A 25,909-nucleotide genomic window follows, 5' to 3' on the forward strand; every position below is an offset into this window, starting at 1 on the left:
AGAAAATGATAAGGAAAATCGGACGAGGAAATAACGTTTTTGTTCCGGACGATATATTCACTTCAAAGTGTGTAGAACTCAGAGTGGATTCCGCTACTGATAAGGTAAACAAGTTCTACCTAAATCAAAGATAGATGCCTTTTGTTAAGGTGTTGAAGCTGTAGAGAACTATACGCAAGATAAACATTCTGATACATACATACTTCCTTCTAGACATGCAAATCTTGATTGCTAATTTAATTACATGTACTTAGATCGTATGCTTTAATTCGCCTTTCAGAAAGAAGCATTGATGAAAAAGGAATCCATTGGCAGTGGTTTAAGCGTCGCTGCAGATATATTCCGTTTTCCTAACATGAGAAAAAAGAGTCTGATATCATCTTTCGCGAGGTAAACTGTCCACCTTATGTTTTTAAGTACACAATTTTGTCTGTTACCAAAAAAAATGAAAGGAACTTAAGTGTTTTTGTTACTGTTACCATGTGTTGCACAGATATTTCTGTTACAATGAAAAAAGTACACATCTCCAAAAATGTTTCCCTGTTTATAAAAGACGATGCTGCTAAGACTATGATAAATAGAAGTGTGAAAGTAACAAGTAGAGGTTGATCTCACTCTAACTATGAAGCAAAGCAGTCCATATAATCCTTGACGTTTTGAATAACAATTCTTTGTCAAAGGTATAGGCAAGATGATTGTGGGCTAACTACCCAACGAATACACGTATACTGTAAAATAGAAGGATACAAACAGCACAACCAATGATTCATGACATTGATGGGAAGGAGAAGAGGAAGTTACACTAGAGTAGGAATCAAGTCTGGTAATTCCCCGCCTGCAATGATGGCAAGGCTCAAAGATATTTTAACATACGACAGTGACATCACATAATTATATTGAAAAATGTCGCATGAAAATATGGCAGGCATTACATTATAAGGAATATATGTACGGAAAGTTGTTGTCCTTGTCCTTATCTAAGGCACTTCTATAATTATTTATTTTCTTTTATTTCGATAATTCATGGTATTGTACATTGATCGCCTCTGTTTTGTTTTGTGTTTTCTCATATCCAGTGCTGCCGTTTGCATAACATATTATGGATTCATGTTAAATACCAAACTTGGTGGAAATGCTTACCTCAATATTGCCTTGGCGGGTTTGATGGAAATTCCTGCTTACTTTGTTGCTGCATTCTTGATAGAAACGAGATTTGGTCGAAGGTTTACATTTTTTGGTGCGTCTCTTCTCTGTTCAACCACAGCAATTGCTGCAACTTTGTTTCCGAAATGTAAGTAATCAACGGCAATGCCGTGAGACGTAATGTTCAGACCGAAAAAAGGAGCTTTCAGCTATGATCGACTAAAACTAAAACTATTGTTGTGACGTGTTGATATAAGCTATTGGATGGACTTTGGTTCAATAGACCTGTTGATGGTTCCAAGATGCATTGCGCGTCTCTCCATACAATACCATACACAGTGTGTACGCGCTGAGGGGATTGCACGCGCTACTCAGGGGGATGGTTGCCTTCTAACTGTACCCTGGGTTTCCCCGTAAATGTCCCTCTGTCATTGATGGCGGTTAGTCTTTGTTCTATAAAATCACTCAGAGGTCAACATGTCTTTCCTGATGAAAATGTTATTTCAAACATAAAAAAGACAAAAGAAGACTAAATGTGATAACATAAGCGACGTCATATCGCGCAATGCATCTTGGAACCGGAAAATCGACTATTGTACTCACAGTAGAGTGGCGTTTCTGATTATTTCTATGATCTTGCAATGTACATCTGTGGGGACTTCCATTGCTTACACTATCTTTACTATTGTAGGATGATTACATATCTACACAACAAAAGGATTGCAATCACCCACTTGTGTAAACTACTACCACATTGAACAACAGTAGTTTGTATTTGTGTCTATCTTAGTAAACCGAAAGCTCAATTTCCATAGTATTAACTCACAAGCCGAAATGATTTTATTGCTTAAAATCGTTGTTTTTATTTCATTTTCCAGTATTTAACATTTTGACATACCTATGGTTGATCAATTGATATTCACAGGTGGAAACTTGCTTTGGGTTAGAATTAGCTTCTTTATGGTTGGAAAATTTGGGGTTGCAATAACATATGGTATTGTCTGGACATACATGTCTGAGTTGTATCCTACGACAGTAAGGTAGGAATTGGTTTCAAATTCTACGTTTACCTCGAACTTATCACTGTATATTTTATGCATTACATGTGACCTTTGCAATGTATAAAGTTTGATTGGTTGGTTGGTTGGTTGGTTGGTTTGTTGGTTGATTGGTTGGTTGGTTGGTTGATTGATTGATTGATTGGTTGGTTGATTGATTGATTGATTGATTGATTGATTGATTGATTGATTGATTGATTGATTGATTGATTGATTGATTGATTGATTGATTGATTGATTGATTGATTGATTGATTGATTGATTGATTGATTGGTTGGTTGGTTGGTTGGTTGGTTGGTCGATTGATTGATTGGTTGATTGGTTGGCTGATTGATTGATCGATCGATAGATGATTGGTTGGTTGGTTGGTTGGCTGACTGTTTTAAGAGTTGGTGATTTAGTCCCTTTATGAACTTGTTGGTGGGTTTTGCTTTTGTTTTTCGATTGGTTGACTTTTGATTGGCAGGCCAGATCAATTTTTATAGTTTAGCTGCTAGGTCCTCCGGCAATAACCACACGTGGCATTGAACAAAGGTATTGTTGAAGGCTTGCCATGTAACTGCGCACAAGAGATACTGTCATCCCCAGCTTTTGGTCTGTAACCTTCTAAGTGCATATCAGAGATCTTACTACAAGGCTAGTACAGCCAATTTATTTTCACAACAAGTATGTTGATTTGTAGCTAGCTCGTTTTCAAATTTACTTCTATCTCAATATTAGATCCATAGGTGTAAGTATAACATGGGTAAGTGGCATGTCGGGTGCTACTTTTGCTCCACAAATTCTGTTATTGAGTAATCTATGGGAACCGTTGCCGATGATTGCCATAGCCGTCCTCCAACTCATTGCTGGAATCCTTGCATTATTTCTTCCGGAAACAAGGGGTAAGAAATTACCAGAGACTATAGAAGAAGGAGAAGCATTTGGAAGGTATGATATGGATATTCAATTGATCAAGATGATCTTGTCTCATTAAATGTGTATTCATCCTTGTCATAGCGCGCGAATGTTGCCGTGTAATTATTTGCCACGTATCAGGTAGTTTCAGTTACCCAGACTCCCATGGCTTCCCCTGGCCCCAGATCTAGAAATCTAGAGTCTGTACTGGGGCAATACAGTGTCAATGATTTGAACAAAAGATGGTGACTCTCACTGGACTCGGACACTGGACAGTTTCTAATTGGATGAAAAGTATTTCTAGTCATTATTACGATACATCGTACCGTTCCATCCTCACTGGCCTTGTTCTATGGCCATCCTATTGTGATGGCAAGATCAGAAGATATAAGCCCTTCCCTGAGTTGGTGGTTAGAAGTATAAGTATAGATCACTGTGTAAATAATACATCAAATAAGCATAATAGTTTATGCCTCTGGCGATTAGAACGATTGTTGTCAGATGTATTATTTGTATTTGTTCAGATACTAAACTGTAAATACATCGCAGTTTTAGCGTCCTTATCAAGCCTCCCTTTACATTTGTTGAAAGGGGTGAGAAGAGCGCCTCTACTACGGCTGATCTTTTAGTCTAAGATACCAGATTTGGCAGAAACGTATGTTTACATCAGTGATTCACACTGTAGTTCATGGCCACAGATTTAAAAAAGTCTTACATATCATTGCTATTGTAACATCAATTATCACATAGCTATGTTTGAATGACTGCAAGCGGAATTGCACAATGCTAGGAATTGCTCCTTTTGATACAGATGTGAAAGGGGTTGACAGTTTTGTGGAATAGCATTCCTGAAATGGTCAGGGTAACCAAATCTATGTATATTATTTATAGTTACAATGAATATGTAATAAGACTGTTTACAGTAGTCCTTCAGGATATTCAAAATGGCAGGTTTACAAGTCCACTAGGGTGTTTTTGTAGGGTGTATTTTTGAATGATATTATTTACGATGATAGACGAATTTTTCACATTAAAACATTCTGTTCGATTATTTTTTCCCCAGGAAGAAACCTACAAAAGAGAAAGACTGTAAGAGAAGTAACGCTGTAAAACCAGGACAGATAATTAAAATTAGCAGTATGCCTATGAGTAAAACAAAGGAGGACTTTATTTGAAAATATTTTGTCAACTTTTTTTAGATTACATTTTGTCTTCTACTTTGCCCATCTTTCCTGCATATGCTCTGAATAATTTATTTACAAAAGTTCTTTCACCTTAATAAAGTCAGAACTTTATAGTTGTATAATTATCAAATGTAAAACCTCGATGTTGTGCAATATTTTAGAATCTCATTTTCAATTAATTTGTATACTACTGTCAGAAAGTGATGACATATTTAATAAGAGTATGTTGACCTGGCGAACAATGACTTAGGATTCACCCCTGGCCAAAGCATATTTAAGTTTCATGTAAATTAGTGAGTGAATATTTTGTATGTAAATTGATGGTAGTGAATTATCATGTTATACTACCAGGTGTCAGAGTTCAATTAGTTAGCAGACGATTAGCATATTAGTTTGGCATGGTGATTTTTGTGGAAAACAAATCGTCTATATAAAGAAATATGTGAACAACTTTGTGTCCTTTATGAAGAAATTCTGAATTCTATTCCTGATTGTAAGATCAACATATAACATCAACTGTGAACTTTGTGTGGAACACAACATGTTGAAAAGTCTTCTACTTTGTCTTAAGTTTCAAGTCCGCGCTTCGACTTAAAACAAAGAGGCTTTAAAGCCGCTTTTACGTCCAAATCTGTGAGTAGTTAAATTATTTGCAACAACCAGCTATGAGTAATTTTAATCTGTGTACTCTAACTTCTTAGATTAAGAAATAATTTTAGGACAAGCAGTTTTCCTGTGCGAAGTGTTGTACTTTTATTTCCCTTTGGCAATAAGACCAGTTCGAGTTAAACCTGTTACCTGTTGTGTGTGTTCTTTCATATTTCTCCATTTCTTGTGGCCCCTCCTCATCTTTTACTCCCTCACCTTTCGTGACAACTACACAAAGTTTAGATTCACAAATTGACCCCGACAGCCGTCGCTCTCCTCGACGGAAATTTGCTTTGATTTCTAAGAAATGTGCTACATATACATAAGGATAGCAATATATATTTATACATACTTTAAATAATTTCTGGTGTCCCCCACTATGCGAATGTTACCTTCTGGGCATTCATCTACAATACAAGGAAAAATCCCTCGAGTCTTATCAAATTTATGTATCAAGGCTACCAGTATTCTTAATTCTACCGCACAAACTCATTTTGTCAGTAACTATATCGTAGTGATGGGTGGCGATAAGTATAGTGATCTTTGAAATTTGTGATCTGCGATCTGTGTGTTCACTTGAGTTTATTAAATTTCTTCCTCCAGTATGCGTAATTGTCCTGTGATCGACTTTTATACTTCACCAGCGAAAATACTGAATAGTGTTGTAAAAGATAGCTTCTTGTTTTAGCCTCGCGTATCCGTAAGGTCAAGAGTTGTAATCAGTTGCTCATGATCCGAAGTGTAAAGTCGAAAAGCTAGCTATTTGGAAATTGGAACAAAACGTCACTTTGTTACAATTTTTGACGAACGCAGATGTATTTTGAATTCAAGTTATGTTACTGTTGTTTGAAATTCACAATTGTGATTACGTATGGTTTTATGTGGTGTCTGTTTGTCGTCGATCTGTGATAAACCATACAATATTATTCTTACGGTATATCTCGTAGCTAAGGGATGATTATGATACAGGAGTAGAGTAGCAACGGTCATTTATTGACCTTTAGTGCACGAACAGTTATTCAAGAACAGTGTTTCAATGTTTTTGTAGAGAAGATTTTGTGCTCACCTTGAAATCTCCCCTCCCACTTTAAAAATGCACACTTTCTTAAATACACATGTACGTATTGTGCTACTCATTTTCTCACGACTGAGTAAAGGTCGACATGTCATTGACCTTACTAAACACATACCAGGTTTTGAAACATGGCGCCTCGATCAACTTGCCAAGTGGTGACTGGCGTGATTACGAAATCATCAAGAATACCTGCAGCCCATCACATTTGACGTTAACAAAGGCCAGAGCTGTGTCTGGAGTTTTAATTATTGGTCACTTTTATTGAAAGAGGTAAACAGTTTTTTACTTTATCTACGTCTTTCATTTGGTGATACATTTTCGTTCGTAGCCACTGGTGTCAATATTATTGGGAGGGTATTAATGTAACGTTACTGTTCTGTATTCAATTTCACCGTGTAAAACTTCCTATGTGTATTTAATCATATTATGTTAATTTTGTGTGATTTACATATTCTTCTGTCTGTGCTTCGAAAAATCATTGACAACAGTTAAGCTGTTTTGACCATGGTACGTCTGGATAAAAATGATGTACGTGTACTTCTTCATAAGCTCTCGCACTCAACTGAGTCCTTGATCATGTGATCTTCCAATAACATAAGTGATCAGGGAGTCTGTTTAGTTCCCTAAAGCTCATGAACAAATATGACCAAGATCAAACTTTATGACTAATCAAATAACCTGAATAGATGAGTCTACATGTGTCTAATAATTAAACTGTTTGTCTACGATTATAACTGTCTCATTCATTTGGCTTGAGATATGCAATATCATGTTTAGTTGTAGTTGTTTGCTCTGACCTTCAAAACGTCATTCATCTTAGTTAGCAGTATATATTAGAAGTTGATAGTTTAAGTGTTATATTGACCTAAGCAAAGTAGCAAAGTACAGAGTGGGTTTGTTTAATCTAACCTACATAAATAACAATAATGTCAATAAGTAACTAATCACAAATGAAATACGCTGGTGCATGGTCAAAGTACAACTTTTTTTTCAAGTTGACAGCGCTCTGTGGACGAACGACTGTCCAACCACTTTAATAACATTCTGGATATGTTTTCTAATTTTTCTTTTTAATGTAATTGCATTTTTCATTGAGTGTATGCATCTTAAAATATGATGCATGGTCTTACATTGCCTTAGCTAATGTTGATAAAGATACATCAACAACTCAGACCATTTCTTTTATCTGAATTGGAATCAATTTATTTATCCTTGTCTTTTAAAACGTACAGGAAGAACATCGTGCAATATGTTACCATATGACGACATACTGAAATTTGTGATTGGAGAATTCGGCACCTATCAGAAATTCTGTTTCTTTTTGTTATGTCTATCGGCAATTCCTATTGGTATGTGGACAGTCTCACCGGTATTTCTGCATGCAGACACTGATCATTGGTGTAAAGTACCCGAGTCGAATGTCATCACCAGTACATGCATCGCTTATAATGTTAGTGATGACTGTCCAAGATTTACAAAGGATTTAACCATACCAAAGGAAAAATATCAAAACGGTTGTACATCAGAATGGAAGTATAGTAATTGTTATGCATACGACAGGAACATTACCATGGAGAATCTGTTGCTAGGAGACTTTGGCTTCTTGAATACATCAGATGTTGTAGAATGTCAACATGGTTGGGAGTATGATGCAACTCGGACTACAGTCAACCAAGAGGTATGGGATTTGTAAGGATTATGCTATGTTCCCATCATCAACAGCGACAGCAGAAGTAGCAGCAGTAGTACCACCACCACCACCACCACCATCATCATCATCATTATCACCACCACCACCACCACCACCACCACCTCCTCCTCCTCCTCCTCCTCCTCCTCCTCCTCCTCCAGCACCACCAGACACATTATTATCTTGATATGTATAATATAGGGAATATTCATTTTTATCTTTCTATAGTTTGACCTTGTTTGTGACAGTTATCATTTAAATAGCATCTCAACGTCTTTATACTTGACCGGAGCAATGTTAGGATATGTTATCTATGGACCTCTTTCAGATAGGTAAATATGCACATCAATTGAACAATTTACTAATTAAGCGTAATCGTCGTTTGTGTTACATATATGTATTAAGAGCCAATAATTATCAGTTGCACAATGGGAGTTAGAACTATTTGCCTAGAAATAAACGAGCTTTTGACAATAATAAGGTGTGTAAAATTCAATTCGTGAAACTGACAGTGGCCACAGTTGGCCCAGGTTTAACTACTTATGTTTACGACAGACAACAAACAAACAAACAAACAAACAAACAAACAAACAAACAAACAAACAGACAGACAGACAGACAGACAGACAGACAGACAGACAGACAGACAGACAGACAGACAGACAGACAGACAGACAACAAAAACAACTATGTCAACACTGACAAAAATGCCAGACAGGTACGGCAGAGTAATTACGAGAATTGCCGATGTAACCTAGAGTCATCCCTTGTGGATGGCTCTAACGAGAGCCATTTCATATAGGTTGATTACGCAGGGTGACCGTATTGTCAGTCTCGCATTACTCTCCGGAACATGTCTGTGTCAGTTTCTCAGTGCTGACATGATTGTTGTTTCAGGTTGTTTGTTTGACATTTGTAAATATAACCAGCTACGTCTAGTTACCTGTATTTCTACCGTGTACGTATATTGTAGAATGATGTCAAGATATTAACATTAATGAACTCTTCTGATCTTGTAGGTTTGGAAGAATGACAAGTTTAATTATAGCTGTATCAACGTTGGTAGTGTTTTCTCTTCTTGAAGGCTTAGCTCCATCTTTCGCATTGTTTGCTATAGGTCGAGTTACTGCTGGTGCATCACGATACGGAATATACAGCCAAGTGTTCGTTTTGAGTGAGTTGTTCCATTCCATCATTTGTCAGATTTTCATTTCCCAGGTTACAGGTGAACAACTGTTTAGCACGAGAGAGACTGATCAAGAAAGGGTATGAGAAAGAAAGAAAGAAAGAAAGAAAGAAAGAAAGAAAGAAAGAAAGAAAGAAAGAAAGAAAGAAAGAAAAAGAAAGAAAGAAAGAAAGAAAGAAAGAAAGAAAGAAAGAAAGAAAGAAAGAAAGAAAGAAAGAAAGAAAGAAAGAAAGAAAGCAATAGAAAGAAAAACGAAACAGACAAACAGACAGACAGGAACATAGGGAGACACATACAGGCAGCGAAAGAAAGAGAGACAGGTCAGGTGCAGAGACAGAGAGGGAGGGAGGCAGTGAGGGAGAGAGAGAGAGAGAGAGAGAGAGAGAGAGAGAGAGAGAGAGAGAGAGAGAGAGAGAGAGAGAGAGAGAGGCTGAGTTGGACACAGATGGAGAGAGACAGTGACAGACAGACAGACAGACAGACAGACAGACAGACAGACAGACAGACAGACAGTAATAGAGAGACTGAGATAGAGACGGACACAAAGAAACAGACAGACAAACCGACAATCAGACAGACAGACAGAGAGGCATGTAGGCAGACAGACAGAAACCTTTCACTCTTGTGTTCCTTTCCATTGTCTGTGTCTCTGTTTCTTCTCATCACTATAGTGGTTGAGCTTGTGGGACCATCAAAACGTGGTATGGTAATTATGGTTTATTACATATGTTACTGCTTTGGATATGCCGGTTTGGCACCACTTGCTTATTTGATTCGGAATTGGCGGCTATTACTGTTAACTATTACCTCTCCAGCCCTTATAGTGTTCATCTATTGGTGGTAGGTTGATATTCTAGAGTTCTAAATTGCATCCTTCTAATCTCTTCTAATCACACTGAACAATCTAAAACACAGACATACAAAGGGACACAGACTGATCCCTCGAATAACATTTCTGGAATATGTGTATCATAATTCATTTCTCTACTCACAAACCCTCACTAGCATATCTACATAATGTTTAAGGTTAGTTCCTGAATCACCACGATGGCTGATCGCCGTTGGAAAAATGGACGAAGCAGAGAGAGTTATAAGGAAGATTGGAAGAAGAAATAAAGTTCTGGTTCCCGACGAAATATTTAAAGCAAGACACACAGAAATTAGACGATATACAACTATCGATAAGGTACCATCCCACCGCAAAGTTTTAATTGGGAATTAATGGTCTTTACTTAACCACCCACACTCCATTTGTACTGTGTTGAAAGCCCACACTGTTAACAGGTGAAGGCGAAATCAATCATATGTGATACTCCAAATATGTGTGTTTTAATATTAATGTCTAGTCTCTTAAAGTATGTATTCTTTTTCATCAGTTATAACGAACACTGACACTCACTAACTATCATTCTGATAAAATAATAGAGAAATGTGTATAAGGGAAATCATAGTTACAAACACAAACTCACTGTTTCTGAATCAAAACTTTTAAAGGTAATTTCTCACCACTGAATTGTAGTAACTGTATTTGTATGTTTTTATTTGCCCCTCACACAGGCATTGTCGAAAAAAGAATCCGTGGCGAGATTAATTGCAAAGATCTTCCTTTTTCCTAACATGAGAAAGAAAAGTTTGATTGCGTGTTTCTCTGCGTATGTTGTTCACTCGCAATTCATATATTTTAGTGAGAGAGCTAACTGATTTAATTAATGGTTAAAATAACACATGGAGGGTAAAATAACTTTGATGTGGTCTAGATCTGTTATGTTGTTGTTTTTCGTCTGTCTGTCTGTCTGTCTGTCTGTCTGTCTGTCTGTCTGTCTGTATGTATGTATGTATGTCTGTTAGTCTGTGTGTGTGTCTGTCTTCTTTCTCAAAAACGGCTGGCTAAATTCAAACGAAATTCTGTACGCATACTTTGTAGGGTGATAGCTAGCTAGTAATGATCAGGTTTTCGTAAAACTCTAAAGCGCACATGTTTGATATAGTTTTCTCCTGTAATTTAATACTTGTAGTATAATCAGGAATTTGCATAATTAATGTCGTCATTAAATAGGCAATATCTTGAAAATACACAGCTCAAAATTACATATAATTTGGTACATATGCTAAGCATAAAAAACATACGTCCTAAAAACGTTTTAATGTTGCTTTAAAGTTCAATAAATCATTTGCATAATTGATGATTTTCAGTAATTAGGCTATATCGTAAGAATGTGCCCTTCAAATCACATATAATTTGCTATAAGCTTATACATCAACCATAACAAAACGCAAATATTCTATAAAGCTTGTTGACGTAGCTATTAGTTTAACGTTCGATTTGCATAATTAACGGTTGTCAATAATTAAGCATGTATTTCCAGAATACTAGCCTCAATGTAATATGTTTTAATTACTCTGTGGTTTTTTCTCGGTTCATTACCCAGTACCGCTGTTTGTATAACATATTATGGCTTCTTATTGAATACTAATGTTGGCGGAAGCAATTACCTTAATGTTGCATTATCGGGTTTGATGGAAATTCCTGCTTACCTTGCCACTGCAGTCTTGATAGAAACAAGGTTTGGTCGAAAGTTTACGATTTTTGGTGCGTCTCTTCTCTGTTCATCCTCAGCAATTGCTACAACCTTCTTTCCAAAATGTAAGTAATCAATATTTTGAGGTATTTGGAGAACGCGTACATTACTCTTGCATTCTATGTAATGTTATTAGCCATCGTTATAATGTCGAAAAAAGACCAGTTTCCCATATTTGAAACTTATTTTTGAATTCACAAGTTTGTTCTCTACAGGTGAATAGATTTTCATCATTGTATATTTTGTTGCTGAATTGATATTCACAGGTGGAAGTTTGCTTTGGTTTAGAATAACCTTCTTTATGATCGGAAAGTTTGGAGTTGCAGTAACATATGCTATTGTGTGGATATATATGGCTGAATTGTATCCTACGACGGTAAGGTAGGCATTGGTTGATTAATTGTATCCTACGACGGTATTGATTGATTGATTGATTGAGTGAGTGAGTGAGTGAGTGAGTGAGTGAGTGAGTGAGTGAGTGAGTGAGTGAGTGAGTGAGTGAGTGAGTGAGTGATGGATAGATTGATCAGTCAATCAATCAATCAATCAATCAATCAATCAATCAATCAATCAATCAATCAATCAGTCAGTCAGTCAGTTTGTCAGTCAATCAGTGATTCAAACAAGATTTGATTGGCTACTTTCTCAGGCATCGTATTATATTTGAGTAATCGATTGATTACTTGATAAGCGTGTTTTTAATTTATCGACTGGTTGGATGTTGGATGTCGATCGATTGGGTGTTCTGTAGAGTTGTTTTAAACTGACTGCTTGATTGCTTGACTGACAGGTCAATTAATTGATTTATGAACTTACCATCATTACGTACAATTTATCTACATTTTCAGATCCATTGGTGTAAGTATAACATGTATAAGTGGCATGTTGGGTGCTACTTTTGCTCCACAAGTCCTGTTATTGAGTAATCTATGGGAACCGTTGCCGATGATTGTCATAGCAGTCCTCCAACTCACTGCTGGAGTCCTTGCATTACTTCTCCCCGAAACAAGGGGTAAGAAATTACCAGAGACTATCGAAGAAGGAGAAGCATTTGGAAGGTATGATATGGATATTCTCTCCAAATCATCAAGATGATCTTGTCACATTACATGATTGTGTATTCATCCTTGTCATATCGCGTGAACTTGTGTTGCCGTGGAATTATTTTCCACGAAGGGTCAGAATTTATGGCAGGGGGGCCTGGGAGAAATGGGGGGGGGGGCATAAAAATGAGAGTTCAAAGGAGGCTGCGAAAATTCTGCTGGTCTGAAAGGGGTGGCAGAAATATTTTGCTCGTGATTTGAACCAAATTAAACCTCAGGAGTTGTCATCTACCGAGTAAATCAGCAATTTGAAATATGTCGCGGCTTCACCGCAAGTCTAAACCTAGATTCAGTAATGAATTCGATGAAAGTCATGCAAATGTATTTGTCTATGCCTTCCTCTGTCTGTCTGTCTGTCTGTATGTCTGTCTGTCTGTCTGTCTGTCTGTGTCTGTCTGTCTCTATCTTTCTTTCTGTCTGTCTGTCTGTCTGTCTGTCTGTCTGTCTGTCTGTCTGTCTGTCTGCCTCTGTCTCTCTGTCAGTCTCTCTCTCTCTCTCTCTCTCTCTCTCTCTCTCTCTCTCTCTCTCTCTCTCTCTCTCTCTCTCTCTCTCTCTTTTCATTTTACCATACATTTAATTATGAGGCTGTCAAAGGCCAAGCGAATGTGTGTGTCTGCGAAAATATCTCTGTATAAGTTAAAGTGTAGGTGATATAGCCATACAGTTGCATAATAATAATGTATTGACGCGAGTAAAATTGGAGTATTAAAGACAATTTTCAAGTACTCTATGGCTTTCGATGATGTGTATGGTTTGACATTTTATAGATGGCCTCCTAGATGTCCTTATTTTTTTAAGTGTTTACTGTGGGAGGGACACCCTCTCTCTACCTCCCCACTAGCTATCATGGGGGATGTTGTTTCTGCCCAGAATCAAGATTGAAAGAGGAAACCATGCTAGCTAAGTAACTTCAAGTACAGTCAATGTGAAACCTTTTTCGCAAAGCCGAGATATATTAATTTTGTAAAGAAATCTCTCACTGTTATGTATGGACACTAAAGTTGATTTCCACCTCTTAGGTAGAGTGGGGGAGGGGTACTATATAATTACACGTTAAAATATGTGGCCGGGAGGGGCTACGTCAATTCTTGGGTTCATGGCCTTACCCAGACTCCCATGGCTTCCACCTGCCCGAGATCTAGAACAAAAGATGATGACTGTTACAAGACTCGGACACTGGACAGTTTCTAATTTGATGAAAAGTATTTCTAGTCATTATTACGTCGCACAGTTCCGCCCTCACTGACCTTGCTCTGTGATACTGTGATGGCAAGATCGAAAGATTTAAGCCCTTCCTTGTGTTGGTGATTAGAAGTACAAGTATAGATCACTGTGTGAACAAGACATCAAATAAGTATAACAGTTTCTGCCTCTGGTGATTAGAACGATTGTTGTCAGATGTATTATTTGTTTTTTATTTTTTAGTCTAATAAGATACCAGATTTGGCAGAAACTTATGTTTCATCAGTGACTAACATTGTAGTACATGGCCGAAAATTGAAAAGTCTGACACAATTGCAACTCCAATTATCACATAACCTATATTTGATTGGCTGCAACCGGAATTGCAAACTGCTCGGAAAGGCTCCTTTTGATACAGATGTGAAAGGGGTTGGCCAAAATGGCAGGTTTACAAGTCCACTAGAGTGCTTTTGTTGGGTGTATTTTTGAATGATATTGTTTATGATGATAGACGATTTTTTTACATTATAAAACATTCTCTTCGATTATTTTTTACCCCCAGGAAGAAACCTACAAAAGAGAAAGACTGTAAGAGAAGTAACGCTGTAAAACCAGGACAGATAATTAAAATTAGTAGTGTGCATATGAGTAAAACAAAGGAGGACTTAATTTGAAAATATTTTGTCAACATATTTTACGTTACATTTTGTCTCTGTACTTTGTCCATCTTTCCTGCATATGCTCTGAATGATTTATTTACAAAAGTTCTTTCACCAGTCATAACTTTATCGCTGTATAATTATCCAATGTAAAATCTCGATGTTGTGCCATATTTTAGAATTGTAGACTACTGTCACAAACTGATGACATATTTAATAAACGTATATTGACCTTGCGACCAATGACATAGGATTAGTGGCTGATTACTTTGTATGTAAATTAGTTGGTAGTGAATTAGCATACTATACTACTAGGTGTCAGAGTTGTTTACGTTTTAATGTCAGTTAGTTAGCAGACGATTAGCATATTAGTTTGGCATGGCTGATTTTTGTGGAATACAAATCGTCTATATATAAAGGAAAATGAGTGAACAATGCAAGGTATGATCTTGTCTGCGACGGATCTATAATGGAGATGCTGAAGTTTGCTGTTGGAGTTCTTTATGGAGACATTCTGAACTCTATACCTGATTGAAAGCTCAACATCGAACTTCAACTGTGAACTTTGTGTGGAACAGAACATGTTGAAAATTCTTCGACATCCTCTGTGATTTCTCTTGTGTTGCGACAGTTTCAAGTCCACGCTTCGACGCAGGGCAAAAAGACTTCTACCTCGAAATCTATGTGTAATGAAATAATTCCCCACAACCAGCCACGAGTAATTTTAATCTGTGTACTTTAATTTCTTACATTATGAAATAATTTTAGGACAAGCAGTTTTCCTGTACATATTGTGTTATATTTTTATTTCACTTTGGCAATATGTCCATTTCGAGATAAATATGTGACCTGTTGTGTGTGTTCTTTCATATTGCTTCATTTCTTATGTTAAATACAAACTCACCTTTCGTGACAACTACACAAACTTTACTTTACCTAAGTAGGCCCAATCCACCATACTTATTATCGCTTATGTCCCGTCACTTGACCCAAAATAGAAATCAGAACAGTTGCTATCAGAACAGTTGATACATATCGTTATGTAATTATTTACTTTAAACGTTGTGCTGTGTCCCCCACTATGCGAATGTTATTACCTTCCGACAACAATCCCATGTGAGTCTCATCGTATCATGTTATCTGTGTTCTACCGCGCAAGAGCATTTTGTCAATAACGATATCGTGTTATTAGTGATGAATGACGATAAATTAGTATGGGGATCCTTTGAATTTGTGATCTGTGTGTTCACTCGAGTTCATTAACTTCCTTCCTTCAGTATGTGTAATTCTCCAGTGATCGACTCTTGTTCTTTTCAATTACTGAATAGTGTTAAACATTACAGCTTTTTGTTTTAGCCTCACGTTTCCGTAAAGTCGCGAGTTGTAATCAGTCGCTCAATCTGAAGTGTAAAGTCGAAAAGCTACCTATTTTCTACTTCAAATGTGGAACAAAACTATATGGATTTGTGTGGAGTCTGTTTGCCGTCGCTGTGCTAGACCATACAATTATCATTCTTAGCATGCAGCTAAGGAACAGTCTAGAGCAGCAACGGTCATGTATTGACCTCTAAAGGAAGGAACGAGCAGATTTGAATCTTACTTACGCAAACCCCTCAAACTAAGGTTCGACTGGTGAAAATTGCTCTTACAATCCAAACTTGAGAGAGTTAAAGTGAGAGAGTTATATTGATGAACATGACCTGATGCCAATTTGAAAACAGAAAAGTGAAAAATGACAAATAAAATCATTAGTACTAATAACAATATCAATTATTGATAATATCTCAAAAATGGGAAAATAATGAAAAAGATAGATGACTGGTGAAAATTGCTCTTACAATCTAAACTTGAGAAACTTAAAGTGAAAGAGTTTGATAAATATATTGATGAACATGACCTAATGCCAAAACAGAAAAGTGAAAAATGACAAATGAAATATTAGCAGTAATAACAATATCAATAATAGATAATATCTCAAAAATGGGAAAAAATCGATTATTGTCCCCCACATATAAACAACAAATGTGTTTACTACAAAGCTTGACTTCACAAGCTATTATCCAGTTAGAAATAATGACAGCGAAAGTGCTTGTAGCTATATCAATGTCATTGACTACAACAGCAATGTCATTAGGATAACTGACAACGACAGTGGCATTGTATTTACAGTGGAAATGGACTCTTTATATTTGTATTGGTGAAGATACGGTAAAAACTGTGTCTTCATGTGCTTGATGAAATTTTGCTAAGAAGTTAGTGGATTTCCAATTTTTTTCTTCTAGATTTAAAGAGTTTTTCCGTTATCTGTTTTTGTAGAGAAGATTTTGTGCCCACGTTGAAATCTCCCCGCCCAGTTAAAAATGTACACTTCCTTAATCATACACATGGGGGGGGGGGCTACTCCCCTTGTTTGAGTATACGTGCCGCGCTTTGGGGTTAGTTTTCTAGACCTTTGGTCTAAAATGGTGTCTTGTTTTTTTCGAGCTGAAGAGTCTAAAACGGGGTCCACTTTGCATTATTTTCGATTTTGCTTGATCTAAAATGTGATCCGTTGTCCTAACTGCCATTAATTGCCCCAAAAACGAAAATGTATTTAAGTCTAAACTTTCATCTTAAAAACATGTAATGGTCTAAAATGAGGTATTGATTTTTGGTCAAAGGCATCTAAAATGCGGCCTGGGGTTTCCAGCATTGGCCACACGCCCCTACCAGAGCTGGCCACTAGTGGTACCTTCCCCGGGACACATGTACGTATTGTGCTACTCATTTTCTCACGATTGAGTAAATGTTATTGTGTCAATATGTCATTGACTTTACTAAAGTCATACTAGGTTTTGAAACATGGTGCCTCTAAATGTTGTCGCAAAACTCTTCTACAGACGTTCAGCAGTAAGCATGTAAACAATTTCAACTTGGCCAGTGGTGACATTTGACGTTAACAAAGGCCAGAGTTGTGTCTGGAGTTTTGATTACTCGCCACTTGTAATGAGATTAAACAGGTAAACAGATTTGTATTAATTTTTCATGTGGTGATACACTTCGTAGCCACTAGTGTAAATATTATTAGAAGACTATTACTGTAACTGTTCTGTGTTTAATTTTACTGTCGAAAACTCTCTACATGTATTAATCACATTTTATCCTATTTTGTGTTATTTACACATCTTTCTGTTTGTGTTTCGAAAATCATTGACAACAGTTAAACTTGTTTGACCATGGTACGTCTGGATAAAAATTGTGTACTTGGTCATAAACTCTCGCACTGAACTGAGTTCCTGATCACATGACCTTCCAATGCCATAGGTGATCAGGGAGTCTGTTTGGTCCGAAAGCTCATGAACAAATATTACTTAGATCAAACCTTATGACTAATCAAATGACCTGAATAGATGAGTCTACATGTGTCTAATAATTAAACTGTTTGTCTACGATTATAACTGTCTCACTCATTTGGCTTAAGATATGCAATATCACCTGTTGCTTGCTCTGGCCTTGAAAACATTGTTATTCATTGTGGTTAGCAGTACATTTTAGAAAAGAGTTTAAGTGTTATATTGAGCTTAGAAGATTAGCAAAGTACAGAGTGGGTTTGCATAATAACTGTTCACAAATGAAATACGCTGGTACATGGTCAAAGTACAATTTTTCCAGTTAGCAGCGCTCTGTAGACACGTTATTCAAGGTTTTAGCAGAATATCAGACCACTCAGAAGCAGTACGCTGTAGCAGAACGACTGTCCATCCACTGTAATAACATTCTGGATATTTTTTTATAATTTTTCTTTTTAATATAATTGCATTTTTCATTGATTGTATGCATCTTAAAATATGATGTATGGTCTTATGTTGTCTTAGCTAATGTTGATAAAGATACTACGTCAACAACTCCGACAATTCTTTTATCTGAATTGGAATCAATTTATTTATCCTTGTCTTTTAAAACGTACAGGAAGAACATCGTGCAATATGTTACCATATGTCGACATACTCAAATTTGTGATTGGAGAATTCGGCACCTATCAAAAATGCTGTTTCTTCTTGTTATGCATCTCGGCAATTCCTATTGGTATGTGGACAGTCTCACCGGTATTTCTGCATGCAGACACTGATCACTGGTGTAAAGTACCCGAGTCGAATGTCATCACCAGTACATGCATCGCTTATAATGTTAGTGATGACTGTCCAAGATTTACAAAGGATTTAACCATACCAAAGGAAAAATATCAAAACGGTTGTACATCGGAATGGAAGTATAGTAATTGTTATGCATACGACAGGAACGTTACCATGGAGAATCTGTTGCTAGGAGACTTTGGCTTCTTGAATACATCAGATGTTGTAGAATGTCAACATGGTTGGGAGTATGATGCAACTCGGACTACAGTCAACCAAGAGGTATGGGATTTGTAAAGATTATGTTATATTCCCATGGGATGCTGCCATCACCAGCAATAACAGAAGCAGCAGCAGTACCACCACCACCACCAGACACATTATTATCTTGATATGTATAATATAGGGAATATTCATTTTTATCTTTCTATAGTTTGACCTTGTTTGTGACAGTTATCATTTAAATAGCATCTCAACGTCTTTACACTTGACTGGAGCAATAATAGGATATGTTATCTATGGACCTCTTTCAGATAGGTAAATATGCACATCAATTAAACAATTTACTAATTAAGCGTAATCGTCGTTTGTGTTACATATATGTATTTATATAATAAGTATCAGTTGCACTATGGGAGTTAGAATTATTTGCATAGCAATAAACGAGCTTTTGACAATAATAAGATGTGTAAAATTCAACTCGTGAAACTGACAGGGGCAACAGTTGGGCCAGGATAAGTTATTTATGTTTACCACAAACAACAAACAAACAAACAAACAAACAAACAAACAAACAGACAGACAGACAGACAGACAGACAGACAGACAGACAGACAGACAGACAGACAGACAGACAGACAGACAGACAGACAGACAGACAGACAGACAAAAAAAAACAAATATGTCAACACTGACAAAAATGCCAGACATGTACGGCAGAGTAATTACGAGAATTGCGATGTAACCTAGAGTCATACCTTGTGGATGGATCTAACGAGAACCATTTCATATAGGTTGATTACGCAGGGTGACCGTATTGTCAGTCTCGCATTACTCTCCGGAACATGTCTGTGTCAGTGCTGATATGATTGTTGTTTCAGGTTGTTTGTTTGTCATTTGTAAATATAACCAGCTACGTCTAGTTACCTGTATTTCTAACGTGTACGTATATTGTAGAATTATGTCAAGATATTAACATTAATGAACTCTTCTGATCTTGTAGGTTTGGAAGAATGACAAGTTTAATTATAGCTGTATCAACGTTGGTAGTTTTTTCTCTTCTTGAAGCCTTGGCTCCATCTTTCGCATTGTTTGCTATAGGTCGAGTTACTGCTGGTACATCACGATACGGAATATACAGCCAAGTGTTCGTTTTGAGTGAGTTGTCCCATTCCATCATTTGTCAGATTTTCATTTCCCAGGTTACAGGTGAACAGCTGTTTAGCACGAGAGAGACTGGTCACGAAAGGGTAAGAGAATGAAAGAAAGAAAGAAAGAAAGAAAAGCGAAACAGACAAACAGACAGGAACAGAGGGAGACACAGACAGACAGCGAGAGAAAGAGAGACAGGTTAGGTGCAGAGACAGAGAGGGAGGGAGGGAGGCAGTGAGGAAGAGAGAGAGAGTGACCGAGACACTGAGTTGGACACAGACGGAGAGAGACAGAGACAGACAGACAGACAGACAGACAGACAGACAGACAGACAGACAGACAAACAGAGAGAGAGAGACAGTAATAGAGAGACTGAGATAGAGACGGACACAAAGAAACAGACAGACAAACTGACAATCAGACAGGCATGTAGGCAAACAGACAGAAACCTTTTGTTCTTCTGTTCTTTTCCATTTTCTGTGTCTCTGTTTCTTCTCATCACTATAGTGGTTGAGCTTGTGGGACCATCAAAACGTGGTATGGTAATTATGGTTTATTACATATGTTACTGCTTTGGATATGCCGGTTTGGCACCACTTGCTTATTTGATTCGGAATTGGCGGGTATTACTGTTAACTGCTACCTCTCCAGCCCTTATAGTGTTCATCTATTGGTGGTAGGTTGATATTCTAGAGTTCTAAATCGCATCCTTCTAATCTCTTCTAATCACACAGAACAATCTAAAACACAGACATACAAAGGGACACAGACTGATCCCTCGAATAACATTTCTGGAATATGTGTATCATAATTCATTTCTCTACTCACAAACCCTCATATCTACATAATGTTTAAGGTTAGTTCCTGAATCACCACGATGGCTGATCGCCGTTGGAAAAATGGACGAAGCAGAGAAAGTTATAAGGAAGATTGGACGAGGAAATAAAGTTCTGGTTCCCGACGAAATATTTAAAGCAAGACACACAGAAATTAGACGATATACAACTATTGATAAGGTACCATCCCACCGCAAAGTTTTAATTGGGTATTAATGGTCTTTACTTAACCACCCACACTCCATTTGTTCTCTTGAAGTACTATATTGAAAGCCCACACTGTTAACAGGTGAAGGCGCAATCAATCATATGTGATATTCCAAATAATGTGTTTTTTATATTAATGTCTAGTCTCTTAAAGTATGTATTCTTTTTCATCAGTTATAACTAACACTGACACTCACTAACTACCATTTTGATAAAATAATAGAGAAATGTGTATAAGGGAAATCATAGTTACAAACACAAACTCACTGTTTCTGAATCCAAACTTTTAAAGGCAATTTCTCACCACTGAATTGTACTAACTGTATTTGTATGCTTTTATTTACCCCTTACACAGGCATTGTCGAAAAAAGAACCCGTGGCGAGGTTAATAGCAAAGATCTTCCTTTTTCCTAACATGAGAAAGAAAAGTTTGATTTCGTGTTTCTCTGCGTAAGTTGTTCACTCGTAATTCATATATTTTAAAGTTAGTGAGAGAGCTAACTGATTTAATTAATGGTTAAAATAACACATGGAGGGTAAAATAACTTTGATTTGGTCTAGATCTGTTATGTTGTTGTTTTTTGTCTGCTGTCTGTCTGTTTGTTTATCTGTGTGTGTGTCTGCCTTCTTTCTCAAAAACGGCTGGCTAATTCAAATGAAATTTTGTACGCATACTTTGTAGGGTGACAGCTAGCTAGTAATGATCAGGTTTTCGTAAAACTCTAAAGCGCACATGTTTGATATAGTTTTCTCCTGTAATTTAATACTTGTAGTATAATCAGGAATTTGCATAAATAATGTCGTCATTAAATAGGCAATATCTTGAAAATACACAACTCAAAATTACACATAATTTGGTACATATGCTAACCATAAAAAACATACGTCCTAAACACTTTTTAAAGTTGCTTTAAAGTTCAATAAATCATTTGCATAATTGATGATTTTTAGTAATTAGGCTATATCGTAAACATGTGCCTTTCAAATCACATATAATTTGCTATATACATCAACCATAACAAAATGCAAATATTCTATAAAGCTTGTTGACGTAGCTATTAGTTTAACGTTCGATTTGCATAATTAACGGTTGTCAATAATTAAGCATGTATTTCCAGAATGCTAGCCTCAATGTAATATGTTTTAATTACTCTGTGGTTTTTTCTCGGTTCATTACCCAGTACCGCTGTTTGTATAACATATTATGGGTTTTTATTGAATACTAATGTTGGCGGAAGCAATTACCTTAATGTTGCATTATCGGGTTTGATGGAAATTCCTGCTTACCTTGCCACTGCAGTCTTGATAGAAACAAGGTTTGGTCGAAGGTTTACGATTTTTGGTGCGTCTCTTCTCTGTTCATCCTCAGCAATTGCTACAACCTTCTCTCCAAAATGTAAGTAATCAATATTTTGAGGTATTTGGAGAACGCATACATTACTCTTGCATTCTATGTAATGTTATTAGCCATCGTTATAATGTCGAAAAAAGACCAGTTTCCCATATTTGAAACTTATTTTTGAATTCACAAGTTTGTTCTCTACAGGTGAATAGCTTTTCATCATTGTATATTTTGTTGCTGAATTGATATTCACAGGTGGAAGTTTGCTTTGGTTTAGAATAGTCTTCTTTATGATCGGAAAGTTTGGAGTTGCAGTAACATATGCTATTGTGGGGATATATACGGCTGAATTGTATCCTACGACGGTAAGGTAGGCATTGGTTGATTAATTGTATCCTACGACGGTATTGATTGATTGATTGATTGATTGATTGATTGAGTGAGTGAGTGAGTGAGTGAGTGAGTGAGTGAGTGAGTGAGGGGTGAGTGAGTGATGGATAGATTGATCAGTCAATCAATCAATCAATCAATCACTCAATCAATCAATAATTCAATCAATCAATGAATGAATCAATCAATCAATCAATCAATCAATCAATCACTAACTCACTCACTCAATCAATCAATCAATCAATCAATCAATCAATCAATCAATCAATCAATCAATCAGTCAGTCAGTCAGTCGGTCAGTCAATCAGTGATTCAAACAAGATTTGATTGGCTACTTTCTCAAGGCATCGTATTATATTTGAGTAATCGATTGATTACTTGATAAGCGTGTTTTTAATTTATCGACTGGTTGGATGTTGGATGTCGATCGGTTGGATGTTTTGTAGAGTTGTTATAAACTGACTGCTTGATTGCTTGACTGACAGGTCAATTAATTGATTTATGAACTTGCCATCATTACGTACAATTTATCTACATTTTCAGATCCATTGGTGTAAGTATAACATGTATAAGTGGCATGTTGGGTGCTACTTTTGCTCCACAAGTTCTGTTATTGAGTAATCTATGGGAACCGTTGCCGATGACTGCCATAGCCGTCCTCCAACTCATTGCTGGAATTCTTGCATTAGTTCTCCCCGAAACAAGGGGTAAGAAATTACCAGAGACTATCGAAGAAGGGGAAACATTTGGAAGGTATGATATGGATATTCTCTCCAAATCATCAAGATGATCTTGTCACATTACATGATTGTGTATTCATCCTTGTCATATCGCGTGAACTTGTGTTGCCGTGGAATTATTTTCCACGAAGGGTCAGAATTTACGGCAGGGGGGGCTTGGAGAAATTGGGGGGGGGGCATAAAAATGAGAGTTCAAAGGGGTTGCGAAAATTCTGCTGGTCTGAAAGGGGCGGCCGAAATATTTTGCTCGTGATTTGAACCAAATTAAACCTCAGGAGTTGTCATCTACCGAGTAAATCAGCAATTTGAAATATGTCGTGGCTTCACCGCAATACCTCTAAACCTAGATTCAGTAATGAATTCGATGAAAGCCATGCAAATCTGTCTGTCTGTCTGTCTGTCTGTCTGTCTGTCTGTCTGTCTCTCTCTCTCTCTCTCTCTCTCTCTCTCTCTCTCTCTTTTCATTTTACCATACATTTAATTATGAGGTTGTCAAAGGCCAAGCGAATGTGTGTGTCTGCGAAAATATCTCTGTATAAGTTAACGTGTAGGTGATAGAGCCATACAGTTGCATAATAATAATGTATTGACGCGATTAAAATTGGGGTATTGAAGAAAATTTTCAAGTACTCTATGGCTTTCGACAATGTGTATGGTTTGAAATTTTATCCCAATACATGGCCTCCTAGATGTCCTTATTTTTTTAAGTGTTTACTGTGGGAGGGGACACCCTCTCTCTACCTCCCCACTAGCTATCATGGGGGGATGCTGTTTCCATGCTAGCTAAGTAACTCCAAGTACAGTTAATGTGAAACCTTTTTCGCAAAGCCCAGATATATTAATTTTGTAAAGAAATCTCTCACTGTTATGTATGGACACTAAAGTTGATGTCCACCTCTGAAGTGGAGTGGGGGGAGGGGTACTGTATAATTACACGTTAAAATATGTGGCCGGGAGGGGGCTACGACAATTCTTGGGTTCATGGGGGGGGGGGGGGGCTTGGGAAAAATGACAAAAAAATTTCTTCCCCCCCCCCCCCCGTAACGTAAATTCTGATCCCAGCCTTACCCAGACTCCCATGGCTTCCGCCGGCCCGAGGTCTAGAACAAAAGATGATGACTGTTACTAGACTCGGACACTGGACAGTTTCTAATTGCATGAAAAGTATTTCTAGTCATTATTACGTCGTACCGTTCCATCCTCACTGGCCTTGCTCTACGACCACCAACTTGAGATACTGTGATAGCAAGATCGAAAGATTTAAGCCCTTCCTTGTGTTGGTGATTAGAAGTACAAGCATAGATCACTGTGTGAACAAGACATCAAATAAGTATAACAGTTTCTGCCTCTGGTGATTAGAACGATTGTTGTCAGATGTATTATTTGTTTTTTATTTTTTAGTCTAATAAGATACCAGATTTGGCAGAAACTTATGTTTCATCAGTGACTAACATTGTAGTACATGGCCGAAAATTGAAAAGTTTGACACAATTGCAACTCCAATTATCACATAACTATATTTGATTGGCTACAACCGGAATTGCAAACTGCTCGGAAAGGCTCCTTTTGATACAGATGTGAAAGGGGTTGGCCAAAATGGCAGGTTTACAAGTCCACTAGAGTGCTTTGTTGGGTGTATTTTTGAATGATATTGTTTACGATAATAGACGAACTTTTTACATTATAAAACATTTTCTTCGATTATTTTTACCCCCAGGAAGAAACCTACAAAAGAGAAAGACTGTAAGAGAAGTAACGCTGTAAAACCAGGACAGATAATTAAAATTAGCAGTATGCATATGAGTAAAACAAAGGAGGACTTTATTTGAAAATATTTTGTCAACATATTTTACGTTACATTTTGTCTCTGTACTTTGTCCATCTTTCCTGCATATACTCCGAATGATTTATTTACAAAAGTTCTTTCACCAGTCATAACTTTATCGTTGTATAATTATCCAATGTAAAATCTCGATGTTGTGCCATATTTTAGAATTACAGACTACTGTCACAAACTGATGACATATTTAATAAACGTATATTGACCTTGCGACCAATGACATAGGATTAGTGGCTGATTACTTTGTATGTAAATTAGTTGGTAGTGAATTATCATACTATACTACTAGGTGTCAGAGTTGTTTACGTTTTAATGTCAGTTAGTTAGCAGACGATTAGCATATTAGTTTGGCATGGCTGATTTTTGTGGAATACAAATCGTCTATATATAAAGGAAAATGAGTGAACAATGCAAGGTATGATCTTGTCTGCGACGGATCTATAATGAAGTTTGCTGTTGGAGTCCTTTATGGAGACATGCTGAACTCTATACCTGATTGAAAGCTCAACATCGAACTTCAGCTGTGAACTTTGTGTGGAACAGAACATGTTGAAAATTCTTCGACATCCCCTGTGATTTCTCTTGTGTTACGACAGTTTCAAGTCCACGCTTCGACGCAGGACAAAAAGACTTCTACCTCGAAATCTATGTGTAATTAAATAATTTC

The 25,909-nt window shown here is 36.9% G+C and overlaps 3 protein-coding genes across 3 annotated transcripts in view; all 3 read left to right on the top strand.

Annotated features, from left to right (window-relative positions):
* The window catches only part of LOC144433309 (organic cation transporter protein-like), a 7,190-nt gene extending 2,917 nt beyond the window's left edge, over positions 1 to 4,273 (top strand). The window contains exons 4-9 of the mRNA XM_078121616.1: positions 1 to 104; positions 281 to 390; positions 1,077 to 1,291; positions 2,069 to 2,183; positions 2,922 to 3,131; positions 4,162 to 4,273. The exon at positions 1 to 104 is cut by the window's left edge and continues 56 nt beyond it. Of these exons, the coding sequence (XP_077977742.1) occupies positions 1 to 104; positions 281 to 390; positions 1,077 to 1,291; positions 2,069 to 2,183; positions 2,922 to 3,131; positions 4,162 to 4,273 (866 nt within the window). The remainder of the gene's footprint in view (positions 105 to 280; positions 391 to 1,076; positions 1,292 to 2,068; positions 2,184 to 2,921; positions 3,132 to 4,161) is intronic.
* Positions 4,274 to 7,254: 2,981 nt separating this feature from the next.
* Positions 7,255 to 14,419, top strand: LOC144433310 (carcinine transporter-like). The gene is made up of 5 exons (XM_078121617.1): positions 7,255 to 7,694; positions 8,715 to 8,869; positions 11,727 to 11,841; positions 12,309 to 12,518; positions 14,308 to 14,419. Exons 1-5 carry the CDS (start codon positions 7,255 to 7,257, stop codon positions 14,417 to 14,419), a joined length of 1,032 nt encoding a protein of 343 aa, XP_077977743.1.
* A 3,950-nt stretch (positions 14,420 to 18,369) lies between these two features.
* LOC144433311 (organic cation transporter protein-like) lies at positions 18,370 to 25,231 on the top strand. Its single transcript, XM_078121618.1, has 9 exons — positions 18,370 to 18,809; positions 19,739 to 19,893; positions 20,395 to 20,563; positions 20,744 to 20,903; positions 21,286 to 21,380; positions 22,112 to 22,326; positions 22,528 to 22,642; positions 23,206 to 23,415; positions 25,120 to 25,231. The coding sequence occupies exons 1-9, from the start codon at positions 18,370 to 18,372 to the stop codon at positions 25,229 to 25,231; spliced, it is 1,671 nt and encodes a 556-aa protein (XP_077977744.1).
* The last annotated feature ends 678 nt before the right edge of the window (positions 25,232 to 25,909 follow it).

Source organism: Glandiceps talaboti, chromosome 3 (genome assembly GCF_964340395.1).
Source record: "Glandiceps talaboti chromosome 3, keGlaTala1.1, whole genome shotgun sequence".
Lineage (NCBI taxonomy): Eukaryota > Metazoa > Hemichordata > Enteropneusta > Spengelidae > Glandiceps > Glandiceps talaboti.